At 44.5% G+C, this 26,767-nt stretch overlaps 1 protein-coding gene and 1 long non-coding RNA gene across 4 annotated transcripts in view; one reads left to right on the forward strand and one right to left on the reverse strand.

Annotated features, from left to right (window-relative positions):
- LOC147115155 (uncharacterized) overlaps positions 1-26,767 on the forward strand; it is an 82,248-nt gene that overhangs the window by 13,633 nt on the left and 41,848 nt on the right. The window lies entirely within an intron of this gene.
- The window catches only part of fbxo43 (F-box protein 43), a 36,458-nt gene continuing 14,626 nt past the window's right edge, over positions 4,936-26,767 (reverse strand). For all 3 annotated transcript variants that reach the window (XM_085993449.1, XM_085993448.1, XM_085993447.1), the window contains 4 exons: positions 23,678-25,195; positions 16,849-16,951; positions 6,520-6,705; positions 4,936-5,964 (listed from right to left, as the gene is read on the reverse strand). In XM_085993449.1, the coding sequence (XP_085849575.1) occupies positions 5,716-5,964; positions 6,520-6,705; positions 16,849-16,951; positions 23,678-25,158 (2,019 nt within the window). In that variant the 5' untranslated portion in view covers positions 25,159-25,195 and the 3' untranslated portion in view covers positions 4,936-5,715. The remainder of the gene's footprint in view (positions 5,965-6,519; positions 6,706-16,848; positions 16,952-23,677; positions 25,196-26,767) is intronic.

The following is a 26,767-nucleotide window of genomic DNA, read 5'->3' on the forward strand; positions in this document are numbered from 1 at the left end:
AGTAATCTATGAAGTTTAATGCTAAAAGTGAACACAAGATGAAAATATATCATCTCCCATTTCTTTCAGAAGCTTCCCTTCAACATCAGAATAGTTCTTGAAGCTCAACAAATGCACTTAGCCTAGGCGACCGCTTGCTCACTGATGAAACATACTTTAACAGTATGGTGTGCCTAACTTCCTGGAGCTATAGCCACATGACATTTGAAGTATGGCAGAAGATTGAAATAGTTCAGTACCTGATTTTCCAACTGGTTAAAATACCAAAAATATTCTGCTGCTACACACACACCATTCTATAGTGTTTCCACACCTAAAAAACCCTCAGAGGACCAAATTAGTACTTGATCCCACGAGCCCCATGATGCCCTTCAGTTTTGTTGCATCTGCATCCCAACACTTCATGACTTTCCTCAAGTCTTTGCTTTAGTCTTACGTCCCAGTCCTTGCCTGAAATCTCCACTTCCTCTGGATCCTGAGTCTAGCCTCTGTGCTTTCAGTACCAACTTGGCTCTCTCTTCCAGCCATTGACAAGGCTCTACTGGAGTAGCATTCCCTGCTGCCGTGTGGGAGTGGGGCCTGCTCTCACCCAAGAAACTGAAAATATAAAAGAGTAGTCAGCCCAGATTTCAGAAGGGAAGGTCATGCTTGAACAACCTTATTGAATTCTTTGAAGTAGTAACAGAGTAGACTTGGGTAATGTAGTAGATGTAATTTATTTAGATTTTCAAAAGGCCTTCGCTAAGGCATAGTAAACTCATGACCAAGGTCAGAACATGGAGTAAGGGGACATGTAGCAGAAAGGATAACAAGCTGGCTATGAAACATAAAACAGAGTAGGGGTTAAAAAGATAGTCATACTGGCAAAAGGTGGTAACTGGTGTTCCACAAGGATCGGGGCTGGAACCACTGTTGTTCATCATTTACATAAATAATTTGGAGTTGAGAATCGGAAGTACAATTTCAAAATTTGTGGATGACAGCAAATTGGGAGGTATAGTTAAACAGAGGAAGACTGCGACAAAATAGAAGATGATGACGACGACGACGACATTAATAAACTTGCAGAGTGGTTGTGTAATTGGCAAATTAACTTCAATATGGACAAGTGAGGAGGTGGTACATTTTGGTAGGAAGAATAAGGAGTTTCATACAGATGAATTTATTATGCTTCAAACATTTGAGCAGTTTTTTCAAACCAAAATAAATTAGGGTTTCTTTGCAAAGCTATTTCTTAGACTGGTAGAATAATATGCTGATTGAGGATGAAGAAAAGTAACAAGCCCTGATTTACATATCTTTCTAAAATTTAAACATCGCTTGGGCTTTCCTCATTTGTACAGCTTACCTGACTCACTTATGAAAATGTCAGTTAAGTGGAGAACAAGTTTACTTCTTCTAACCAATCATGCGCCATATCATGGCTGCTCTCCAATTGTTTTAAATTTGGAAGCCACTGCATTACCATATTATTTCCAACTTTCCCGACCAATTAGGTTGAGCAGGTGTGACAACTCCATTTAAAAAGGGACACTCCAAACATGACATTTGATGTATTCTGGAGTTGGGAGTAGAACAAATTGACAGAATGGAGTCCAGAGATTCAAAGGCTGTGCCTTGTTTTAGTGACTGCTCCCTGGAGAAGTCTGCCAGTGAAACCAAGAAGGCACGGCTAGAGGCTGCTCACGGGGTCAGTAGCAGGAGTGGTGCCACGCTCCTGAATTCAATTCCAAAAATGATTTAATAACCTAAGCAAGGTAGGAAAGTTATGTAGTGGCATAATGTATCCCCCCCCCGCAACCACCCCCCACCACCCACCCACCCCACCCCCAACCCACCCCACCCCCCACAACCCCCCACCCCCCACACACCCCCCCCCCCCCCCCACCCCTCTACCTTCTCAAGCCTACTCCAGTACCTTACACCAACATACCTTGCAAGTGCACCCAGCCACCCATCACTCTTGGTCAAGGTACTTTCTCACAGCCCCGTCTGTCCATCCACCATTGACACTCAACCTCATCTTTGTGCAAGTTATGCCTCTTCCTCACAAATCCTCAGCAAATGCTTTCCATCCATCATTCAACACCGGCCATTACTCTCACTCATGGGTCTCTTTTCCTGCAAGGAGGGAGAAAGCACAGAACACAAGGGAGAGGCAGAGAACCAGAGGTGGCCCTCCAACCATCTTGCAATGACAGCTGCAGAGGAAGTGGCATTGGACATCAGTAAAGTGTGTGTGTGTGCTTGGCCAGCAAAGATGGGAGCCTCCCGCTGCAGGTGCTTTGGCCGCATCATGTTCCACCCTCTCCTGCTTGGAACCATCTGAAGAGGGTCTATGCTCTGCACCTTGTTCCTCCTGCAAGTCCAAATTCACTGCTGTGTAATGTTAAGCAGAGTGCAGCACACAACCACCATTCTGGAGACCCTGGTTAGTGCGTTCTGAAGGACACCTGAAGCACATCTTCAGCATGCCAATGGCTTGCTCAATGACACATCTGGTGGTCATATGGCTTTCACTATATTGCTCCTGGGCTTCATTTATTTGGTTCCTCACTGGTGTCAGCCACGTTTCAAGTGGGCTTCCCTTGTCTCTAAGCAGCCACCAGCAACTCTGCTTCAGTTTGCCAAGAGATTAGGAAGGGTGGGCTGCCGCTCCCTTGCGTTCTGTGCTCTCCTCTTTCCCTCCTTGCAGACGAGACCTATGCCTGGGAATCTTGCGCACACATCTTTTGTGGTTGCACATAGCTACACATTGGAGCTGAAAGCCCTTGGAAGTTGTTGAATACTCCTGGGTGATCTGGGGGTGCCTTAATTGCCACATGCGTGCAGTCAATGATGCCCTGCACCCGAGAAGCCAGCTAGAGCTGCAAACTCCAGCACCCGCTCACTGACAGGTATCAATGTTGGCAAAGTTGACAATTGCCTGCCCTGGCAAACATGCCATCAGTCACCTGTTTTATGCATTTGTGGGCCACCAATGGAGATCCTGCAAATGTCTCTGGCAGAGCCCTGAAAAGACCCAGAGGCAAAGACATTGAGCGTGGTGGTGACTTTGGCAGCCACTGAGAAAGCGAGTGTGTCCACTTGGCAGGTCTTGTTCCAGCAGGCTGCAAATGTTGGCCACCACCTGACGTGACACCCTTAGCCTTCAGAGACACTGGCGTTCTGATATGTTGAGGAAACTGATCCTCTGCCTGTACACCAGCGTTGGGGGTATGGCCTCCTGTGAGCTGCAGCTCTCTGCTCATTCCTTCTCCTGTGGCGCGGCCGGTCTGTGAGGAGCAGGCTGTTGATGCTGCTGGTTATCTTGGTCCTCATCGGAGGTCCAAAGTAAAACAGCATAAATGCCACCTACGCTGATCTGATCGATTTCTACTCTGGAGCGGTGATCGGATATACAAACCTCCAAAGTTGCGAAAGTCACCTCTCAGCGCAAGTACTGTGAACAAAGCCTTTCATACAATCAGGCAAGAAAGCAGCTGTGACATTTCCCCATCATGTCTTCAGTCCCCTCAATTGCTGCTATGTTCTCTCCTTGCTTTTACTAGCAAGTTCCAGGAAGCATGGGAAATTCCAAAAGCCATGTTAATATTGCTGTAATTAACATTGAAATTGACAACCCACTTCACCAGAGGGGGTTGCTCACACATAGCTTAATTCACTGCAGTTAAATGCGGAAGTCAGTGTTATTATGTTCATAAATAAATAGACATTATCATTATGAACAGCTAGCTTGAGCTAGTCACTTTATTCAGCCATGTGGACTTCGTGTGCAGGCATCCAGCTTGACTACTGCCTTGTGGGTAACCTAGTGCATCATGGGTAGCCCACTCATATACATACAGCTCCACCTAGTGTACCATTCTAGGATGACATGTTACTGATCATTACAAGCAGGTTGGAGCCAGCTTGCCGATGTGCTGTCAATTTCAACGCTTGTAACTCCTGTTCCTGCAAGTTAAAATTCACCTCAACATTTCAGGTCAATGACCTTTCATCAGAACCTTGGATTATATGTTCACCCTTGTGTATATAGTGTTTAAAAAAAATAATAAAACCCAGGATATGGAGGAACAGGTCACAGGTACTTGCACAGCAGCAGCATGGAGAGCTGTCTAGAGGTCTAGCAGGAACAGACTGTTATGAGGGTAATGACATATGGGAGGTGTGGAAGGGTGTTAGGATTGGAGGTTCTGCGGGTGAGAAGTAATGTGACAGGATGTCAGCGTGTCAGATGGGAGTTCTCAGTTGCAGTAGTGCTCGGATAGGATAGTGGAAGTAGTGGAAGCTGGGGGTGTACGGAGGTCAAGGGATCGGAAAAATAAAAGCCTAGCAAGTAGAAGCACTGGGTAGGTGATCCTAGACTGGGAACAGTGTAGAGGGTAACCGAGCTACCGCTGAGAAAGGCACAAGAAGAGTTCTGCCAGGAGCAGGTCAGCAGATTTGATACTTGGGGGCAAAGGGAAAAAGCAGAGTGGCAAAAGGCATTAGGAAAGGGAGAGAAAGGAAGTCACAGATGCTTAGAGTTTGGGTGGGGAGTGGGGTTGAGAGGAGGAGGTAGGGGAAGGGGGGGGGGGGGGGGGGGGGGAAAGAGAAAGTGCAAAAAAAGGCCAAGAATACTTCCCCAGATGTTCAAGGCAAAAAAAAAAGTCTTGCCCAGCAGTGAGCTGGAGAGCCTACAATTCAAAAAGACTGAATTGTGCTAGCTGGAGAACTCTCCATTTCTTACAAGGGCTGGTAGTAAACAGCGCTGGGGAGCACTCAAATTAGAAAGTGTAGTGATATAGTTTCGACGGACAGGAATGACAGGACACCTATGCATACGCCACTCATATTTGTAAATGTGGAAGGCAACTACATTTTGTAGAAGAGAAAAGCTTTCACAAAAACAAAACTGCACCATTTGAAGGCAGTGAAGAAAATGCATTCACATCATGTAAACAAAAAGTTTATTAAGCATGTAATAGATTAAAATCCACTTAAAAAAACACTAATTTATAGATACATTTATAAAAACTATATACACATTCAAAACTATCAGGAATCTACACATACCTGCTGCCTTGAATTTGGGGACAGCCAACAATTTTTACAGTTCTTCATAAACATCTGAAACAATGGAGGAAAATTAGATTTCAAAGTCTGTGGTCTCCATTTATTCAGTGTCCAAATCAACTAGAATGTTTTTTGAAAAAGGGAATGGGGAGGAGCAAGAGGGGGAAAAAATGTTGCAAGTTTTCTACCCCCTTCATTTAGTCTTCCAAGACAGCAAGAAACTGGAAACATTGGGCTAGTGGATTGTTGACACTCTGGTTTTTAATCCTAGGATCATTGATCTTGGATTGCCTTATTTAACTGTGTTCAAGAAATCTTAACGATTTTGAAATCAGGTTTTCTATCACATCTTTGAGTGTTACTAATGGTACAGCACAGGGTTATTCTGAAGACCCAAGAGGAAGAAAAAAACCCAAGATTATTGGCTAAAATCAGATGTGCAATTTAAAACCAACAGAAAAGGGGAAATTTCACCCACCCCTGCCCCATTAGCTAGCTAGCTTTGTACAAATTGAAAAATATCAGGTAGTTTTCAAAGAATCTTTCTGAAATGTTTCTATACAGATGCACAAGCTAATAAAGCCAAGAGGTTGGTGGGGCAGGGGGAAGGCTTAAATGGTAAAAGGCTCAAATGGTTTCATATATACACACACAAGTTTACAATCTCCTTAAATTCCGCTTGCTTTGAGCACTTCCTGGTGGTCCATCCTTATTGCCCAAACGTTTGGCAGACCTGCCGCCACATTCCTTGGAACCGTGGAAAACACAAAAGCACTGCGTGCAGAAGTCAAACGCACAACCTTCTCGACTGCAGAGGCCTCGTTTCTTCATTGGATTGTACCTGGCAGGCGACTGGCACCGTGGGCATGGTTTTAGAGCCTCGTCATTAAACAGTGTTTTGGCAACCTGGTGGTGAGAATATATATTTAAGACACTTCATTTTCTTGGGGCACAATTGCAGAGCAGAAGCTGTCTAGTATCGCACCCTGAAGCATAAGCAAGCCCTGTGGCCATCACAGTCAAGCGCAATACAGTCACTTCTAACAGGAGGTTAACAAGTGTAGCAGTAACAGATGCCATAGCAGATTTTTTCTCCATAGCTTAGAAACACAGCAATTGTAATAATATTGACCCAGAAACAGTCTTTCCGCATTTGGAGAAGAATTGCACGGCAGTGCACTGTATAGCTAACCTATGTAATAGGCCTTCACAGTGATTAGTAGTTTACAGGAAATAAACTGCTTGCATCACCAGCTATACAACTGGCACTTGGGTTTATTTTCAACAAACTACTGGCTCCTGACATCACAGGTGCTCCAAAGCAGGCCAGAGTCAAAGTACTCAAGTCTAAACTGAAATACACATGGTGTTACATTTCTACTTGCTTAGCAACTGACTTTTGCAGTGTTGTCTAGATGTTGACAGGTTACAGAAAGCTCCAAGGGGTTTCCTTCTACTTACTTTTAAAAACTCCTCTCGTTTACTAGTTGACCTAGAAACATTGCTCCATCCACCAAGAGTGACTTCTTGCAGAGAGGGAGGAGTTGGGGTGAAGGCAACCCTTGCTTGTGCCTGAACAGGTTTCAAAGCAGAACGACTTGGGAGATTACGTCTGGTTTCAGCATCTGCGGCCCAAGGAAAGCTATCCTGTTGAACAAAATTTATTCAATTTCGTATCCCAGGTCAATGGTGATAAAAGTCCATTTCAAAACATGCAAGTTTTCTATTAGTTAAAATCAAACCCTTCAGGAAATGTATAGATTTAGATTTTTGTTATTTCAATGTAGAAATTTCACAGGGGATGGCTAGCTGATTCAGACAGCTGGTGTTGCAAGAGTGGGAAAATGCCAAGCTCCGACTTATTGCATATCTAATCTCCAATTCTGACTAGGATGTTGAGAGTGATGCCAAGCAGACACCAAGTGCTTCAATTGCTCACATTTCTCACTATTTAGCTCAAGACCAGTTAAAGTCTGGAATATGTCAAATACCTGCCCTTTCCGCTAGGGAAAATGGCAGCCAGTAACAGGGTGCCCGGGGGATTGGGGGGGGTGGTTGGGAAGAAGACAGCAGAGAAAAAGTTCAAATTCATATCTTAAATCTTATTCATTTAACTATTAAATTTTATTTTAAAAAAACAGTAAAACTGACCTGAATGCTTCAATAAGTCACCAATGCTAATTCCAACTAGGACTAATCACTAACGAGCAAGGTAGAGGAATGAAAAACCAAGGAATCCAATTTCCATCAAGTTCTAGAATGTATTTTACCCACCTGGTACAGACCAAGTCATCAGAAAGGATCAAAGCTCAGTTGACAGTGTACAGACAGACATCATAGAATGATTCAGCACAGGAGGCCATTCAGCCCATCGTGCGCACTGGCTCTTTGGTAGAGCTATCCAATTAATCAGACTCCCCTGCTCTTTCCTCATAGTGCTGTAATTCTTCCCCCCCACACCCCGCTTCAAATATTTAATCAAATTCTGTTATGAATGCTACAACTGAATCTGCTTCCACCACCTCAGACAGTGCATTCCAGATCATAACCAAGAGAGTTACCAGGTCACCGCTGGTTCTTTTGCCAATCAACTTATATCTGTCCTCTGGTTACTGACCCTTCTGCCACTGGAAACAGTTTCTCCTTATTTAATCTATCAAAATTCTTCAGGATTTTGAACACCTCTATCAAATCTCCTCTTACTCTTCTCCGCTCCAAGAACAAGCCCAACTTCTCCACATAACTAAACTCACTCATCCCTGGAACCATTCTAGTAAATCTCTTCTGCACCCTCGCCAAGATCTTGACATCCTTCCTGAGGTGTGGTGCACAGAATTAGACAATACTTCAGCTGAGGCTTAACCAGTCTTTTATAAAGCTTTAGCAATAACTTTTTCTTTTCTACTCTATTTATATAACTAAGAATCCGACTCAGGTATTAGCCCATACTCTACAAATGCCAATTAATTTTGTCTCGGGATTATCATCTAAAAGTTTCCCCACCACAGACATTGGGCTTGTAGTTGCCGGGTTTAACTTTTATAAATAGAGGTGCAACATTTGCAATCCTCCAGTTGTCTGGCACCACCCTCGTATCCAAGGAGGATTTGAAAACTGTGGCCACAGCCTATGCAATTTCCATCTTTACTTCCTTCAGTAACTTGGGAGGAGTCCGATCTGGACTTGGGACTTTTCTACTTTGAGGATTGCCAATCTTTTAAGTACCTCTTATTTTTAATCCTATCCAATATCACTACTGTCTCATCCTTTACTGCTACATTGCATCGGTCTTCAAGTACTCATTTAGTACTTCAACTATGCCCTCCACCTCCACAAAATCTCCCAATTAGCCCTGCCCTGTCACTATTTCTGTTCATAAAAGACTCCTTAGTTCCCTTTTATGCAAGCTGCCAACCTAGTCTCATACTCTTTGCCCTCTTATTCCCTTCAAGATCTTCTCTGTACTTTCTATAATCAGCTTGGTTCTCTATTGTATTATGAACCATACAATTATCAAAGCCTCCTTTTTATCTCTATTTTTAGTCATCCAGGGCCTCCTTTTTTCTGTCTCATTTTAACCTCCAATTAGTCATCCAGGGAGCTCTAGCTTTGGATGTCCTTCCCCCCCCCCCCACTCCCTCATGAGAATGTGTCCACTCTGTACCCAAACCACCTCTTCTTTGAAGGCCTCCCAAGGATAACTAGAGCATTCTCAATTTTGCAAACTCTGCAAGTTTAGATTAAATAATTCTACAATTGTTGAGACCAGGAACTAATTGTTGTCTTGGAAAGTCAGCCAGTGACTAGAATTTGCCAATCTGAATCATTTATGGCACAGTTTTATTGTTAAATGTGCATTTGGCTTTCAAATGCAATATGTGATCAAAAATAAAGATACTGTTCAATCAGATTTAAATATACAAATATAGTCTGCACACTTTCATCTTGTGTTCACAGCAAAAAAAGGCCATTTCCATAAACAGACCAATTCTCATGCGCTTATACCTGCTGTGTTCGAGATAATGTGCCCAGGATTAACAATTACTCAGAATCGGTCAACCAAGCTCGCATGGGGTGCCTACCATCTTCTGTCTTCTCCAAAAGGCAAAATATACAACACTATCAAACCAAGGGCTAAAACATAGATTTACAAAAAAAAGGTAAGACATGGCAGGTTAATTAAAGCACAATATTAAAGATATAAATCAAAATACCCTTTTTAGAACATTTAAAAAAAGACAGAACTCTTCGATGAAATGGTCTTTCATAAGCCTTCATGATGTAAAGTTGTTTGTAGAATAATGGACATTAGATCACTAGATAGAACTAAAAAAATAGAAGTCACTAATATATATTTCAGACCAAAGGGGCTGGTGACAGATTGGTCAACCAAAACCAGTGACACAATTGTGCATATTATTTCCACAGAATAACTGATGAGCAGGTTGCCCATTTATCCTGGGCCTATGAATACTTTGAGCAAGGACAATTTAATTAGCATCCAAGCCAAAGCCTCTGTATCATGATTCAATGTCCAGATAAAACTAACCTTAGACCCAAAGTTAAATTAATTTCCAGGCATCCATTTTGAAATTTGGTACAGTAGGACAGGTTCCATCTTAATTTAGTTGCTCAAAACTTAGTATGTTGGTTGGGGGGGGGGGGGGGGGGGGGGGGAGGAGAAAGAGAGCAAGAGCAAGAGAAAAGAATTACTACAGCTATGATGGCTTGAGAAAATTAGTGAGGCTTTAAAGTGGTCAAATCCAAATTACTGCTTTCCTTGGATAAATTAGTTAGCTCACTTAGTAGAAAATTACAAAAGGAAAGCAAAAGTAGTGCTCTGCAGTCAAAAATTGAGGGGGTGGGGCAGGGGAGGGGGAAAAAAAATGTAGATCTATTGATCTGGGCGCCAGCAGGTTGAAATAACCAATGGGATCCAACCCCTCAATCCACTTCAACAAGAGTTTAGAAACCAGCGAGAGAGCAGAAAAGAGATTCCCTCCTCTTACCAAAACCCTCCCTGGGGGCAAGTTGTTCATCTTCCCAACCAATTGTTGCTACTTCAACTTCCTTATCTTGATCTCTAGAACTTTATGGGCTGGATTTTGCAGTAGGAATAACGGGCGAGGCTCAGTGCTCACCGTTATTATGGAGTAAACTGGACAGCAACCTCCGGAGTACACACATGCACAGTTAAACGCAGAAATCAGGAAGTGGTTGTCCGATTTGCCCTGTTCCTGCACAAGCTTTGCTACATCAGTATCTCGCAGAGATTTAGCATTAAAACACATGAAGGGTGTGAAGTTGCTGTACTTACCCGCTAGACATGCCAGAAAAAGTATGGGGTTGTCCACTAAAGTGTAAATGAAATTTTAACAGTGTGATAATCGTTCATTACTGCCAAGCAACCCCTCTGGTACTGAAAATTTACTTTTACAAGTATGGAGTTTCATTCCTTCTGATTTTAATTATTGTTGTAGATTTTAAATTAAAATTTTACCATTTCTCAGTCTCTCTCTCAATCCTATCTTTCTTTCTTTCCCTCTCTTGTTTTCTGTCCATGACTTTACATTGAATTAAATATTCTAACTTATGCATGCCTCAGCAAGGATTCTTCAATTGGATTGGTTGAAGACACATGCTGTTGCCTGCCTTGTTCACACATGCCACAGATCCCCCGTAGAGGGAAGACATGCTGTTCTGGACTCCCAATGACCGCAAATTGCCGCTCAAAAACCAATTAAATGTCTCTGGGCAGCTGCAAGTGTAATGAACGGTGAGCACAGTTTGTTTGCCGCTGACTGCAAAATCCAGGCCATTAATCTTTTGGTTAAGCACAGTCCATCAACTGTTGACTTTTCCTTGTCCGAAATCATTATTCTGGTCAAATTTCACATTTAGTGACGACTCAGTTTCCTCTCTCCTACTGATCAATTCAGTAATAGAGCCCTATACTACTCCGAATAGCCTTGAAACAACTCAAGTTACACACATCTTGGATTAAATTAATTCATACTTGCCTACTGCAGAATACCCATTAAAAAAAGACAAAAATCCCTAAACAGGTCCCAGCTCATTTGGTAATGCAAAGCTAACCCCCCCCTTGTTTTCCCCATTACAAACCATCTCCACCAATAATTGTTACTTCCAGGCTCACCTATTCTAATGCAATGATGGCCAGCCTCCAGAGAATGCTCATCTAAAATTCAGCTGCCCAAATCCAAACTTGCACCAAGTCCCACTTTGGGGGACTGGTCCTGCAATTTACAATTCTCGTTCAAAATAAAAAACGCTCATGACCTCCCCACTTCTCCATCCCCACAACTCAGATCTCTGCATTCCTCCAACTCTGGTCTCTTGTGCATTCTCACTCCCTTCATCCTACCATTGGCTCCAAGTTGTGGAATTCCCCCTCTGCCCCTCCTTTCTCCTCGAAGACCCTTGTTAAAACCTCGATCATGGCATTAGAGTTTCCTCAAAATTATTCTGCGTTGTATTCAGACACATCCTTTGGCACTCTCCACCCACCATATCAAACACAAGGGTTCCCTATGGTGCTGTCCTCTGATGAAATATATACCTTCATCACCCCGTGTTTTACCTGCTTTGTATTGTGTGTACCGCCCCCTTTTTCCTATTGTGTGTATTGGCTACGCCCCGGTCTCTTGCCATATAAAGGTCTCAAGAGCTGTATGAGTCATTCTAGCAGGCGAACCCGATGTGTAAAGACCTGCAAAGTTCTTAGTGATTAAAAGCCTTTAGTTGAATCTTTAAACTCCTTGTCTTTGAGTTATCGATGGCACATCAATTTTAATCACTAAAACAACAAGATGGATCGACTCCTGAAACCAGAGCGCTTGGATCTGGACCCCCATGCCTCAGACGCAGCCAGCCACACAGCTCGGACACTGGTTCCAATGCTTCGAATTTTTCATTGCAAACTCATCCACCGCCATAGCAACCGCCACCGGAGACGTGAAACTGGGAATCCTGCGAAACTGAGTGAGCCATCGGGTCTCCCCTCTCATCCAAGACGCCACCAGCTACGGGGATGCCTGCACCATTCTGAAGGCCCACTACGTGCGGCCAATAAACGAGGTGTACGCCAGGCATCTTCTGACTACTCGCACGCAGCGGCATGGTGAGTCACTAGAGGACTTTATGCTAAGCCTAAAAGTACTGGGCAGAGACTGTAACTGTAAGGCCGTGTCTGCCACCGTGTACACGGAGGAGCTGATCCAAGACTCCTTTATTGCGGGCCTCAGCTCAAATTACATTCGGCAGAAGCTGTTTGAAAAGGAGGGACTGGACTTAAAACAGGCTATGGGTATAGCGCGATCGCTGGATATGGCCCAGAGGAACTCCGAATCCTGTTCCCCAGGCCACGCGGCCCACTCCGCCTCGTGCGCGCCGCCATCTTGGAAGCCATCTTCACCTCCCAGGTCTCAGGCCAGCCCAGCACCGTCGGAGCCCCAGCCCCCACCCAGGAGCCCCACTACTGCCGCGATGCATCGGGGCCCGAAATGCTACTTCTGCGGCCAGGACAAACACTCCAGGCATCTGTGCCCAGCGAAGGGCACCACCTGTTTTAAATGCGGGAAGAAAGGACATTTCAGCAAAGTCTGCAGAGGGAACCCCGCCTCCAACTCCACCACCGCCGCGTGCGCGCCGTGGGAGCGGCCATCTTATCCACCCTCATGGAGTCCACCATCTTGCCCCGACTACACGGACCTCCAGGACCCACTGGTGGCCTCGATCACAGTGGATCAATCCAGGCCGCATCCGTTGTCTAAGTCGATGATGGACATAGAGGTAAACGGGAACAAGGTTAAATGCTTGATTGACTGCGGGAGCACCGAAAGCTTTATTCATCCTAGCCTGGTAAAACGACTTTCACTAACGATAGTCCCCACACAGGGCAAAATCGCCATGGCTGATAAGACTCATACCTCAAAAATCACAGGTTTCTGCGCGGTTATGCTGTCGGTAAAAGGCACTGATTACAGAGATTTTAAACTATTGATAATGCCAGATCTCTGAGCGTGATCTTGGGTCTGGACTTCCAGTGCCACCACCAAAGTATCACGCTTACCTACGGTGGGTCCCAGCCGCCCCTCAGTGTGCGGTCTGGCTACCCTGAAGGTCAGGCCCCCCCCTCTCTGTTCGCCAACCTCGCACCCAACTGTCGACCCATAGCGACCAAGAGTAGGTGGTACAGCTGGGAGGATAGACGGTTCATTGCGTCGGAAGTAGAAAGACTCAAGCGGGAGGGTATCATCGAATGCAGTACCAGCCCGTGGCGCGCCCAGGTAGTAGTAGTTAAGGGTAGCGAAAAGAAGCGGATGGTGATAGATTATAGCCAGACGGTTAATCTATACACCCAGCTAGACGCCTACCCTCTGCCCCGCATAGCGGATATGGTTAACCAAATCGCGCAATACCGGGTGTTTTCGACGATCGACCTAAAATCGGCATACCACCAGCTCCCCATTAGGCTGGAGGACCGTCCATACACCGCCTTCGAGGCGAACGGACGCCTCTACCACTTCCTCAGAATCACCTTTAGGGTAACGAATGGGGTCTCGGTCTTCCAGCGGGAGATGGACCACATGGTCGATGAGAACCAGTTAACAGCCACCTACCCATACCTAGGCAACGTCACCATCTGCGGCCACGACCAGCAAGACCACGACTCGAACCTCGCGAGATTTCTGAAAACCACCTTCAGACTCAATCTCACCTACAACGAGGATAAGTGTGTCTTTAGCACCACGCGCCTCTGTATCCTGGGCTGCGTGGTGGAAAACGGGGAAATCGGTCCGGACCCCGACCGATTGCGCCCCCTATGGGAGCTACCCCTACCAAACACTCCCAAGGCCCTAAAAAGGTGCCTGGGGTTCTTCTCCTATTACGCCCAATGGGTCCCCAATTATTCAGACAAGGGCCGTCCCCTCATGAAATCAACGTCCTTCCCGCTCACGGCCGAGGCCCACGCCGCCTTCAACAGCATTAAACATGACATTGAGAAGGCCGCGCTGCGGGCAGTGGACGAAAACATCCTTTTCCAGGTCGAAAGCGATGCGTCCGACTTCGCCTTAGCAGCCACCCTCAACCAGGATGGGTGGCCCGTAGCCTTTTTCTCAAGAACCCTCCAAGGGCCCGAGATCAGGCACTCCTCGGTAGAGAAGGAGGCCCAGGCCATAGTGGAAGCAGTGCGGCACTGGAGGCACTACCTAGCCGGCAAACGCTTCACCCTGCTTACCGACCAGCGGTCAGTAGCCTTCATGTTTAACACCAGAGGGGGAAGATCAAGAACGACAAAATTCTCAGGTGGCAGATCGAACTCTCCACATTTGAGTATGACTTAATATATAGGCCGGGGGCCCTCAACGAATCCCCCGACGCCCTATCACGAGGGATGTGTGCCACCATCCAGGGGGACAGGCTACAGGGCCTCCACAATGGCCTCTGCCACCCGGGGGTCACCCGGCTATTCCACCTTATAAAATCCCGTAACCTGCCCTATTCTATTGAGGAGGTCCGGTCTATGACCAGGGTCTGCCGCACCTGTGCGGCATGCAAGCCCCGTTTTTACAGGCCCGACCGAGCCCACCTGATCAAAGCTACACGGCCATTCGAGCGCCTGAGCTTAGATTTCAAGGGACCACTCCCCTCCACCGACTGCAATGTGTACTTTCTCAACATTGTGGACGAGTACTCCCACTTCCCATTCACCTACCCCTGCCCAGACATGACCAGTGCCACGGTCATCAAGTGCCTCGGCAACCTGTTTTGCACGTTCGGCATGCCCAACTACATCCACACTGACAGGGGGGGGGGAATCGTTCATGAGCGACGAACTGCGCCAATACCTGCTGTCGAAGGGGATAGCCACGAGTCGGACCACTAGTTATAATCCCCGGGGTAATGGGCAAGTGGAGAGGGAGAACGTGACAGTGTTAAGGTGACCGCCTTCCACACTAAGGTCTAAAGGCCTCCCCACCTCCCGCTGGCAAGAGGTCCTCCCAGACGTGCTCCACTCGATAAGGTCGCTACTGTGTACTGCTACTAACGCCACTCCTCACGAGAAGATGTTTGTTTTTCCCCGCAAATCAACCTCAGGAGTGTCCCTACCCTCGTGGCTCTCCACCCCAGGGACCGTCCTATTACGAAAGCATGTGAGGGGCCACAAAACGGATCCACTCGTGGAGGCAGTACACCTACTCCACGCAAACCCACAGTATGCGTACGTCAAGCACGCCGACGGGCGCGAGGACACCGTGTCCATAAAGGACCTCGCCTCGGCAGGAAGCGACGACAACGCATCACTACCACCCCCAGAAGAACCGCTTACCACCCCCAGAAGTACCTGCAACACTCCCAACACATGGGTATGCCAAGGAGGGCACCACGGACTCCCGGTCAGAACCCGAGGTACTGTTGCGACGTTCAGGAAGGACTATCACACCCCCAGACAGACTAAATCTGTAGAAGGGGTGAATGTGATGAAATATATACCTTCATCACCCCCTGTGTTTTACCTGCTTTGTATTGGGCATGTACCGCCCCCTTTTTCCTATTGTGTGTATTGGCTACGCCCCGGTCTCTTGCCATATAAAGGTCTCAAGAGCTGTATGAGTCATTCTAGCAGGCGAACCCAATGTGTAAAGACCTGCAAAGTTCTTAGTGATTAAAAGCCTTTAGTTGAATCTTTAAACTCCTTGTCTTTGAGTTATCGATGGCACATCACTCTCTACTCCATGTGAAAGACCTCCACCCATTATCCAAGCTCACGTACTCTTGATTAATGTGGAATTAATTTGTCAGATTGGTTCAGAAACCACACTACTTCACAGCCTCCCATCAGCTCAGTGAAACAGCCGATTACCTCGTTATACTGAATTTCTGTGGAACAATTAAGATTTTCAACTTCAGAGACTGTTCATTCATGTCTCCTGCAAGTCTAACCAGCAGCTTTCAACTGACTGATAACATTCTCAGCCTGACTACCTCCTTAAGCCACGTGAAATCAAATCTCATTTCTAAAGCTATCTGCAAGAAGCTTGGTTTCATCTTTCTTGCCAAGCACTTTTCACACCTATCCAAGAAGTGAATGCTGCTTCCATTTAGGAATGGTGGAGGGGGTGTGGGAAAAGAATTATATAAAAAAACTCCAACACCTCTCTCGCACTCAACAGGGTGCAAGGAAATGCTGGTAGTTGGTGGATAAGTGACCCCATTTTGATGTACAGTTCTTTTTTCCCCTGCCCCACCTGTATCCTAGCATTTTTATGGTAGAGATTTCTGGTATATAAACAATTCCAAGTCAGAAGGATGATGCCCTGCCACTAGAGGCCAAAGATCTTTGCTCATCAGGTCCACAAAGGCAGAGTCCTTAAAATTGGTCAGAAGATGTAGTATTTGATGAGCTGTATGCCACTGTATTAAAACATCACTCGACTGAGCCCAAATAAGTTGAAAATATACTTAAGTGCCGTGTAAAGTTTGCCTAATCTCACCATAATATTGTCAAGATTACCAACTCAGCATCCAGAGGGTGAGGCGGTCAAATTCTGGACACCACCATATAACTCAGCTTGTTGTCTTGAACAAAAGCTAACAACATTTACTGAAAATTGGATCCTCAATAAAAATTACCCGGGTTTCAAAAAAAACTGAAAGCCACATTTACAGCATGTAGGTCATCTGCTATTAAACTGAAGCGCACACAGATTATTTTTCCTCCAAGCTAGCTTTATAAAGCGAGGGCCCAAAAAAGTGAAAACATACCACTCTGAGGATTCGAATTTCATCCAGGTACCGCTTCCACTTGAGACACGTCGTCTGATCTTGCTTGACAATTTTCTTCCAGACTTTGCTCACCTTCCTTATTCTGACACGAATACAAGCATTTTATTTGCAAAACAAAGAAAGGGAAAAACCTAAATACACGTCAGGTTTAACTTACACTGCACATCCCACAGCATAGGCAGATGACATTTAAAGCCAGGAGCCAAAGTCCAGCACTTTCAGACAGAGAGTCAAGATAGCAGTCATACATTTCCATACCCATTCCATCAGTCTGGATGCACAAATTCTGGACACCATATCCAAGTACTTTAATATGATGAAGGTTCCTGCCTCTATCAGCCTTTCAGGCAGCAAGTTCCAGACCCCACCACCCTCTGGGTTAAAAAAGTTCTCCTCAACTCCTGGTATACAATAGCCATGCACATCCGTTTGCACAGAGCAGGATTAAACGGAGTGGACTTGAACAGTGTTTTATTTGGGAATGGAGAAGAGGGGGAAGGAATTGCTGCTTTTTGCCTACTGCTTTGTGTTATAGGTAGACATTTAATTTCAGTACCCTTAACCCTCAAGTAAGTAGTCAAGAAACTACACTGTAAACTAAGTTATTTAATTAAATATTTGTATTTAGGTAAAACAAGGTCATAATGATGGCAGTGCAGGTGGTGTGCCGCAATTGCTGAATGTGGGAGTTTGTGGAGAGCATGGTGATCCCCGACAACCACTTTTGCAGTAAGTGCTGGCATCTTGAGGAACTTCAGCTCAGAGTTTTTGAGCTGGAGTCTGAGGTGCAGACATTGTGGGGCATCAGGGATGGGGAGTGTTACCTGGACACTTTGATTCAGGAGGCAGTCACACCCCTTAGGTTAGGTAGTGGTACAGGTCTGGTTAGTGGTCAGGGACAGGAGGGTGTGACTGCAACTCAGGCAGGTAAGGAGACCTCGGGTGCAGCGTTGGAGGAGCCTCAGCCTTTACCCTTGTTCAACAGGTATGAGGTTCTTGCTGCCTGTGTGTATGAGGGAAAAGCCTGCAGGATGGAGGAGCAAGCTGACCATAGTGCAGGAGGTCATTCCGGGGGGGGGGGAAAAAGAGAGAGAAAGAGAAAGTGAAAGGGAATGTAGTTGTGGCATGGGGACAGTATAGTCAGGGGGATAGATACTGTTCTCTGCAGCCACAACCAAGTGTTCCGAAGGTTGTGTTGCCTGCATGGTGCCAGGGTTAAAGACATCTCGGTGCAGCTGAAGAAGAACTTGGAGAGGGAGGAGGACGATCCAGTTGACGTGGTCCATGTAGGAACAAACGACATAGATAGAACCAAGAATGAGGTTCTGCTGAGGGAGTATGATCTAAATTAAAAAGCAGAACCTCAAAAAAGGGTAATCTCTGGATTGTTACCTGAGCCACACGCAAATTGGCATAGGGACAAACAGATTAGAGGTTTAAATGTGTGGCTCAAAGAGTGGTGTGGGAGGAAGGGGTTTCAGTTCATGGGGTACTGGCACAAGAGGGAGCTGTTCCGTTGGGACAGGCTCCACTTAAACCGGGCTGAGACCAGTGTCCTGGCAAACCGAATAACTAGGGCAGTAGACAGGGCTTTAAACTAACGAAGGGGAGTGGGAGGATTCAGGAAAGAATAAATTTAAAAGCAGCGAGAGAAATGTCAAGGCTCTAGAGTTTTGGGTAAAAATAAGCAGAGTGGGTCAGGTAGGGACAGAGAAAGTAACAAAGGTAATAAGGCATCAGTGATTAAGGTGACATCAGGGAAAGAGACATAAGTCAAAGCTAAAAGCACTATATCTGAATGCGCGAAGCATTCGCAACAAAATGCATTAATAGCGCAGATAAAAAACAGGCTTGATCTAATAGCCATAAGAGAGACTTGGTTGCAAAGTAGCCAAGGTTGGGAACTAAATATTACAGGAAACTTAACTTTTAGAAGAGATAGGCAAAATGGAAAAAGAGGGGTAGCCCTGATAATAAAGGATGAGATAAAGACAGTAGCGAGAAAAGAACTTAACTCCGAAAATTGTTTGGGTACAGCCAAGGAACAGCAAGGGGCAGAAAACATTGGTGGGAGGTGTTTATAGGCCCCCAAGCTGTAGTTGTAATGTAGGGCAGAGTATAAATCAGGAAATTGGAGGGGCATGTAACAAGGGTAATACAATAATCATGGGGGACTTTAATCTGCATATAGACTGGGCAAACTAAATTTGTGGAGGACAAATTCATGGAATGTATGCAAGATAGTTTTCTAGATCAGTATGTTGAGGAACCAACTAGGGGACAGGCTATTTTAGATCTAGTATTGTGCAACGAGAAAGGGGCCTTTAGCGAAGAGTGACCATATGATAGAATTTTATCTTGAGTTTGAAAGTGATTTAGTTAAATCCAAAACTAGGGTCTTAAATCTAAACAAAGCAAACTACGTAGGTATGAGGGGAGAGTTAAGGTAGATTGGGAAACTACATTAAAAGGTATGATGGTAGACAAGCAATGGCTAGCATTTAAAGAATCAAGACATAATTTACAACAAATATACATTCCTTTCAGGCACAGAAACCCCACCAGGAAAACTGGTCCAACTGTAGTTAACGAGAAGTTACAGATAGTTTTAGATCAAAGGAATAGACTTATAATGTTGCCAAATAGTAAGCCTGAGGATTGGGAGGATTTTAGAATTCAGCAAAGGAGGACCAATAAATTGATAAAGGGAAAATAAAATGAGAGCAAACTAGCGAGACATAAAAACAGATTGTAAAAGCTTCTATAGGTATGTAAAAGGGAAAAAGATTAGCAAAAGTAAATGTGGGTCCCTTACAGGCTGAGACAGGAGAAAAGACAGGGAACCAGTGGATGTAGTGTATTTGGACTTCCAAAAGGCATTTGACAAGGTTCCACACAAAAGATTACTGATCAAGATAAAAAAAAAATCACAGTATTGGGGGTAATATACTGGCATGGGTGGAAGATTGGCTATCTAACAGAAAACAAAGAGTTGGGATAAATGGTTCGTTCTCGGGCTGGCAATCAGTAACTAGTGGTGTTCCGCAGGGGTCAGTGCTGGGACCCCAACTCTTTACAATCTATATTAATGATTTGGAGGAAGGGACCGAGTGCAACATATCCAAGTTTGCCAACGATACAAAGATGGGAGGGAAAGCAGTGAGTGAGGAGGACATAAAAAACCTGCAAAAGGACAGACAGGCTAAGTGAGTGGGCAGAGATTTGGCAGATGGAATATAATATTGGAAAGTGTGAGGTTATGCACTCTGGCAGAAAAAATCAAAGAGCAAGTTATTATCTAAATGGAGAGAAACTGCAAAGTGCTACAGTACAAAGGGATCTGGGGGTCCTGGTGCATGAAACACAAAAAGTTAGTATGCAGGTGATCAGGAAGGCCAATGGAATCTTGGCTTTTATTGCAAGGGGGATGGAGTATAAAAACAGGGAAGTCTTGCTGCAGTTGTACAGGGTATTGGTGAGGCCACACCTGGAATATTGCGTGCAGTTTTGGTTTCCATATTTAAGAAAAGATATACTTGCTCTCGAGGCGGTTCAGAGAAGGTTCACTCGGTTGATTCCGGAGATGAGGGGGTTGACGTATGAGGAAAGGTTGAATAGGTTGGGCCTCTACTCATTGGAGTTCAGAAGAATGAGGCGATCTTATTGAAACATATAAAATTGTGAGGGGGATTGATCGGGTGGATGTGGCGAGGATGTTTCCACTGATGGGCGAGACTAGAACTAGGGGGCATAATCTTAGAATAAGGGGCTGCCCTTTCAAAACTGAGATGAGGAGAAACTTCTTCACTCAGAGGGTAGTAAATCTATGGCATTTGCTACCCCAGAGAGCTGTGGAAGCTGCAACATTAAATAAATTTAAAACGGAGATAGACAGTTTCCTAGCAGATAAGGGAATTCGGGGTTACAGGGAGGGCAGGGAAGTGGACGCGAGTCTAGATTCGGATCAGCCATGATCCTATTGAATGGCGGAGCAGGCCCGAGGGGCCGTATGGCCTGCTCCATGTTCTTCTTATAATGGGGAATAAGGAAATGGCAGAAAAATTAAACAAACACTTAGGGCTGGATTTTCATTCAGCAGTCGGGAAGGAGGTGGGACTACAACTTTCGGGTTATAGTCCCGCCTCCATCGACGTCTGGCCAAGCCACGCGATTTTCCCTCGATTGACCTTGTGGAGTCTGCCCAGCGGGCTCAGCAGGCCAATTAAGGGCCACCCAGCAACAGGTGACATCACAGACTGAAATTTCATCTGTCAGGACGTGCTGACAGATGAAACATCAGTGTTTCACAGCTGTTTGAAGCTGTCAAACACTGACAGTCTGAGTTCTAACCTGAGTCCTTCTACGCAGACTCAGTTAGAACTCTTACCGGCACTAAAAGCTGAAGGCTGTCACTTTTGACAGATCGCAGCCATTCTGCTTTCAGTGCCGGCTGAGTGATGGACTCCCGAAGCCTAGAGGAAGAAAGGCTGTTAAGGCAAGTACAGGTAATTTAAACTTCTTTGCACACTTCAGACACACCAAACACAGTTACCTTTGCACTCATGCGCCCATCACTCACCTGAACACAGACATCGCGACCCCTCCAAGTCCTTCAACCCGACGGCCCACCTGCTCTAACCTGGCATGGTTTGGAACCGTCGGGAAACCCACACGACACCCCTCAAAATAGGGATTAGGCTAAAAACTGCCTGTTAACTACCTGTTAACAGGCAGTTAATTGGCACTAATCCCTTCCCACCTCAGGTCGGCGGGTCCCAGTGCGGGGTGGGTACCCGCCTCCTTTGAAACTTACGTGGAGGCGGGTTTTGGGCAGGGTGGTGTCGGGACCCCCGAAATCGGGATTTTTGCTCCGCGCGTGCCTAAAAGCCCGCTTCACGGCACACTGAAAATCTAGCCCTTTGTGTCTGTCTTCATGGAAGAAGACACAAAAAAATTCCCAGAAAGTGGAGAACCAAACTGAAAGAAATTAGTATTAGCAAAAAAAGGTACTGGAGAAATTAATGGGACTGAAAGCCGATAAATCCGCTGGACCTGATGGCCTACATCCTAGGGTTTTGAAAGAGGTGGCTATAGAGATAGTGGATGCATTGGTTGCCATTTTCCAAAATTCCTGATTCTAGAACGTTTCCCACGGATTGGAAGGTAGCAAATGTAACCCCACTATTTAAGAAAGGAGGGAAGAGAGAAAACAGGGAACTACAGACCGGTTAGCCTGACATCAGTAGTAGGGAAAATGCTAGAATCTATTATTAAGAATGTGGTAACAGGGCACTTAGAAAATAATAATAGGATCGGGCAGAGTCAACATGGGTTTATGAAAGGGAAATTGTGTTTGACAAATTTATTAGAGTTTTGAGGATGTAACTAGCAGAATAGATAAGGGGGAACCAGTGGATGTGGTGTATTTGGATTTTCAGAAGGCATTCGATAAGGTGCCACACGAGATTACTAAACAAAATTAGGGTTGAAGTGATTGGGGGAAATATACTAGCATGGATTGAGGATTGGTTAACAGACAGAAAACAGTAGGAATAAACGGGTCATTTTCAGGTTGGCAGGCTGTAACTAGTGGGGTATCGCAAGGATCAGTGCTTGGGCCTCAGCTATTCACAATCTAGATCACTGATTTGGATGAGGGGACCAAATGTAATATATCCAAGTTTGCTGATGATACAAAGCTGGGTGGGAATGAAAATTGAGGAGAATGCAAGGAGGCTTCACAGGGATATAGACAGGCTACGCGAGTGGGCAAGAACATGGCAAATGGAATATAATGTGGAGAAATGTGAAGTTATCCACTTTGGTAGAAAAAAAAGTTTTTTTTTTTTTTTTTTTTTTAAATGGAGAGATTGGGAAATGTTGGTGTTCAGAGGGACCTGGGTGTCCTTGTACACAAATCACTGAAAGTTAACATGCAGGTACAGCAAGCAATTAGGAAAGCAAATGGTATGTTGGCCTTTATTACAAGAGGATTTGAGTATAAGAGTAAAGACGTCTTACTGCAATTATATAGGACCCTGGTGAGACCACACCTGGAGTATGGTGTACAGTTTTGGTCTCCTTACCAAAGAAAGGGTATACTCATCAGAGGCAGTGCAACAAAGATTCACCAGACTGATTCCTGGGATGGAGGGATTGTCCTATGAGGAGAGATTGAGTAGACTAGACCTATATTCTCTGGAGTTTAGAAGAATGAGAGGTGATCTCATTGAAACATACAAAATTCTTAAAGGGCTTGACAGAGTAGATGCAGGGAGGATGTTTCCCCTGGCTGGGAGTCTAGAACCAGGGGTCACCATCTCAGAATAAGGGGTCGGCCATTTAAGTCTGAGATGAGGAGAAATTTCTTCACTCAAAGGGTGGTGAATCTTTGGAATTTTCTACCCCAGAGGGCTGTGGAGGCTCAGTCGTTGAGTATATTCAAGATAGAGAGAGATCGATAGATTTTTGAATATTGAGATCAAAGGATGTGGGGATAGTGCAGGAAAGTGGAGATGAGGTAGAAGATCAGCCATGAAACAATGTGTCTAATTAAAACCTTTAAAATGTAAGATGTACTAAAGATAGTGTAGATGGTGAGGTTACTGAAAATAAAAAAAGGCACAAGAGACCGATTATTCCAAGGTTACGATAATTTGCAGAAAGTTTAGTGTACATCCAAGTTCGTTAAAAAAACTAAAATGCACTGTATTTTTTTGGGCAGGAGTGGGAAGCAGAGGAATCTAGCACATCTGGCTACCAATATAAAGAATTGGAGAAGCCTTTGTTTGCATATTACCAATCTTACCTGCAGATATCTTCTACAGTTAAGTGGCACAAAATGAGAGAGAGAATATGTGTCAAATATCTGTTAAACAGTTCTTTCAGAATATCCACTTTTTCTAAACCCATTTTTCTGCCAATGAGTCTAATTAGTGAGGGCATCGATTCAGCCAATGCCTGGTCCTCAGAAAGACTCCGATCCTGCACAGTGGTATCTCCTGGCCTTTTCCTTTTCCTCATGCACATTTCCTGCACCAACTGTAAAGCAGGGGTGCGAGACAAATCCTCAAACTTTAGTAGAGATTCCTCACAGGTTTTGTCCTCAAAGACCAACTCATCCTCTTTAATGGGAGATCTTAGGTTGCAATCTGATCCCATTAGAAGAGCTCCTCTGTTTTCATCTTCTGCCTCAGACTGGGAATCTCGCTCATTGAGAGTGGATAACCGCTTGGTTCTTTCCAAATTTCTTTGAGACTTTTTACAATCTAGCATCTTGGGGGTTTTCTTCTGGTTTTGCACCAATTCCTGGAAGGAACATTCATTGTTTGAAAAGGAATCAGATTTTTCCAAACCAACTGAATTATAGCCACTGTCCTCAGTTGTTGAGATATCCAGTTTGCCATGTGAAGGGGTCCTGGATGATGACCTACCCTCAGACAAGTTTACATTGAAGTTCACTACAAAGCTGCCCACTGGAGTAAGAAACTGGTCGCCTCCAGGTACTTTAGGCTTTCCATGGCTAGATGGGGTTTCAAAGGGCTCTGCCGAAGTGCATTCATCATAGTCTTCAGAGCAAGAGAAACCACTCAAGTCAAGCTTACTGTATATAGTGGATTGATCAAGGGTTACACATTCAGCAGGTATTAGCTGATTCTTACCCTTTAAGTCATCTATTGTGGAGGTCCGCTGCTGTGCAAACAAATACCTTTTAGTTCTACATGAAGTGCCACTTTCCTCACTGTTTAAAGTGCTGGTTACCAAAGGTTCAAAGTTCAAGTCTCCAGGAGAGTCCAGTGAGCTATCTGAACAGAAAGAGTCCTTATAACATATTCTGGTACAAGACCATTCTACCGTACCAGCTTCAGTAGATTGAAGAAGAGTTTTGCACAATTCCACACTGCCACTGGAGGCTAGGTGCGACTCAAGAAGTCTCCGCCGTAATGTAATGGTCTTGCCAGTTATCCGAGGTGTTTCAAATTGAATTGGTGAAATGGAGTTGGTCCTTTTCTCAAACTTTTTTCTTTCAACTGAAAAGGATGATGGTCGACCAATACGGAACTGTCTTTCTTTGCACACTACAGGAGACATATTAACAGTAAGTGAATCAAGCTCTCCAATAGTTCCACTGGAATAATTAGCTGAATGAGTTGTGCTTTCTGCTTCATTATATCCACTGTCTTGTCTTAATGACTTATGCCCAAAGGATTTAAAGCTTTCTTCAGGATTGGCCCCTTGTTGCTCAGTGGCAGTTGACAGATCACAAGAATGCCTCAGTAAACTCAACATCTTGACACAAAGGACAACACAACTAAGTCTTCTAGTCCTGGAACAGAAACACAAATGGCTACATTATATTTAAAATGAAGAATCAAATAGATCATTTGAATTTCTGAGTCAAGCCAGAAATTCATTTATAATTCTTGAATTTTCCCAATTTTAGATCATCACTGGTCTACAGTAAATGTAGAAATGTAGATTGTCAGCCAGAAATATGGTCATCCTATTCTTTGTATTTGGCAGTGGCATTTTGCTAAAACTTTGCTCCTAGCCATTCCCTCACATCTGACTGTATGGCTTGGAGAAACAGGTTTAATTTTTTAATTGCATTTATATTTTTCAATCAGTTAATTGGCATCTCATATGGTATCTTTATCAAACAGTCTGGAATGAGACCTTATGCACTTCAAGATTACCAGACAGGCTACTAAATTTTAGAGGCAGAGGTCATTGCAGAGGACTGAAGACTCTCCCTCTCTTTCCTCCACACACCCCTTTTCCTCCTCTACTCCATCAGTAAGTGTGCCAGCTAGTTTTTAAATAATGGATTTATGTAAAATGTTATAAAGGAAAAGCACCTAAATTAACAAAAACTCTCCTATGTAAAAGATGAATGAGGGAAGAAAATTTGATTCTTACATACAAGTCACATCTATAGTACACCACACATTAAAAAAACTTCTAAATCCTCATTGTAGTTTTGGACTTGAGGCATAAATGTGGCAGAGATCAGCTCCATATTTTGGAACAAATGTGGTGATTCAAGAGAGAAAAAGGAACACCGTTGGGAAACAGCCAAAAAGGACATGGATGAACTACATGGAGAAAACCGAAAGAAAAAAAGTATTCTTTTTAATTCTGCACAAGGAGCTGGCTCAATATGTTCATTCTCCCACCAAAGTTTAATTGAATGCAAAAGTGAGCATCTTATAAAAAAAAAAAAAAGTTTTAAAATATTCATCCAGCTCCTTTTGGTGGCAATATCATAATGAAGGGAGAACCTGCCTCTTAAACAACCTCAAGAGAGCTATAATTTGTACCTTTGAATCCCAAGACTGAGTTGACCATTTGGGAATCAAAAGGTCTGAACCTACACCAATGGGTTTGGTGATTTTAACAATCAAGGGAAGTCCTATCAGATATCAATGCACATCTTCTGTTGCAATTACTTCATGAACACATTTTCACAAATACAAAAATCTGTATATATTTCACCCCTCCCCTACTGTAACACTGTCCCTTTAGGGAAATGAAAACTCAGTTGTTTGGTCAAGATTATGTATTACATATGGCAAGATTAGGAAGAGGAGATGGCATGCACTTTCTACATACACTAAGGCAATCTTTCAGAATTGCCATTTTATAGAGACAGACAGATTTTTCCCTTCTACCATGTCCCAAGACTCTTCTGCTCCTCGCCTAGGGTAATAAGATGTACTGTACCAATAGTCAGAGATCAGTTAACATCACAACCCTTAGATCCTCGTCTACATGGACACTGGCAGGACACCAGTGCATTTACTCGCTACTGTTAAACAATCAAAATTGTTGAGGGGGGGGGGGGGGGGAGAAAGAGTAATAGTATATCCCAACACATCTAAAGCTCTAAAAAAAAAGG

The sequence above is a fragment of the Somniosus microcephalus genome, chromosome 7 (assembly GCF_052327205.1).
Source record: "Somniosus microcephalus isolate GS21.2 chromosome 7, FLI_Smic_1.0, whole genome shotgun sequence".
NCBI lineage: Eukaryota > Metazoa > Chordata > Chondrichthyes > Squaliformes > Somniosidae > Somniosus > Somniosus microcephalus.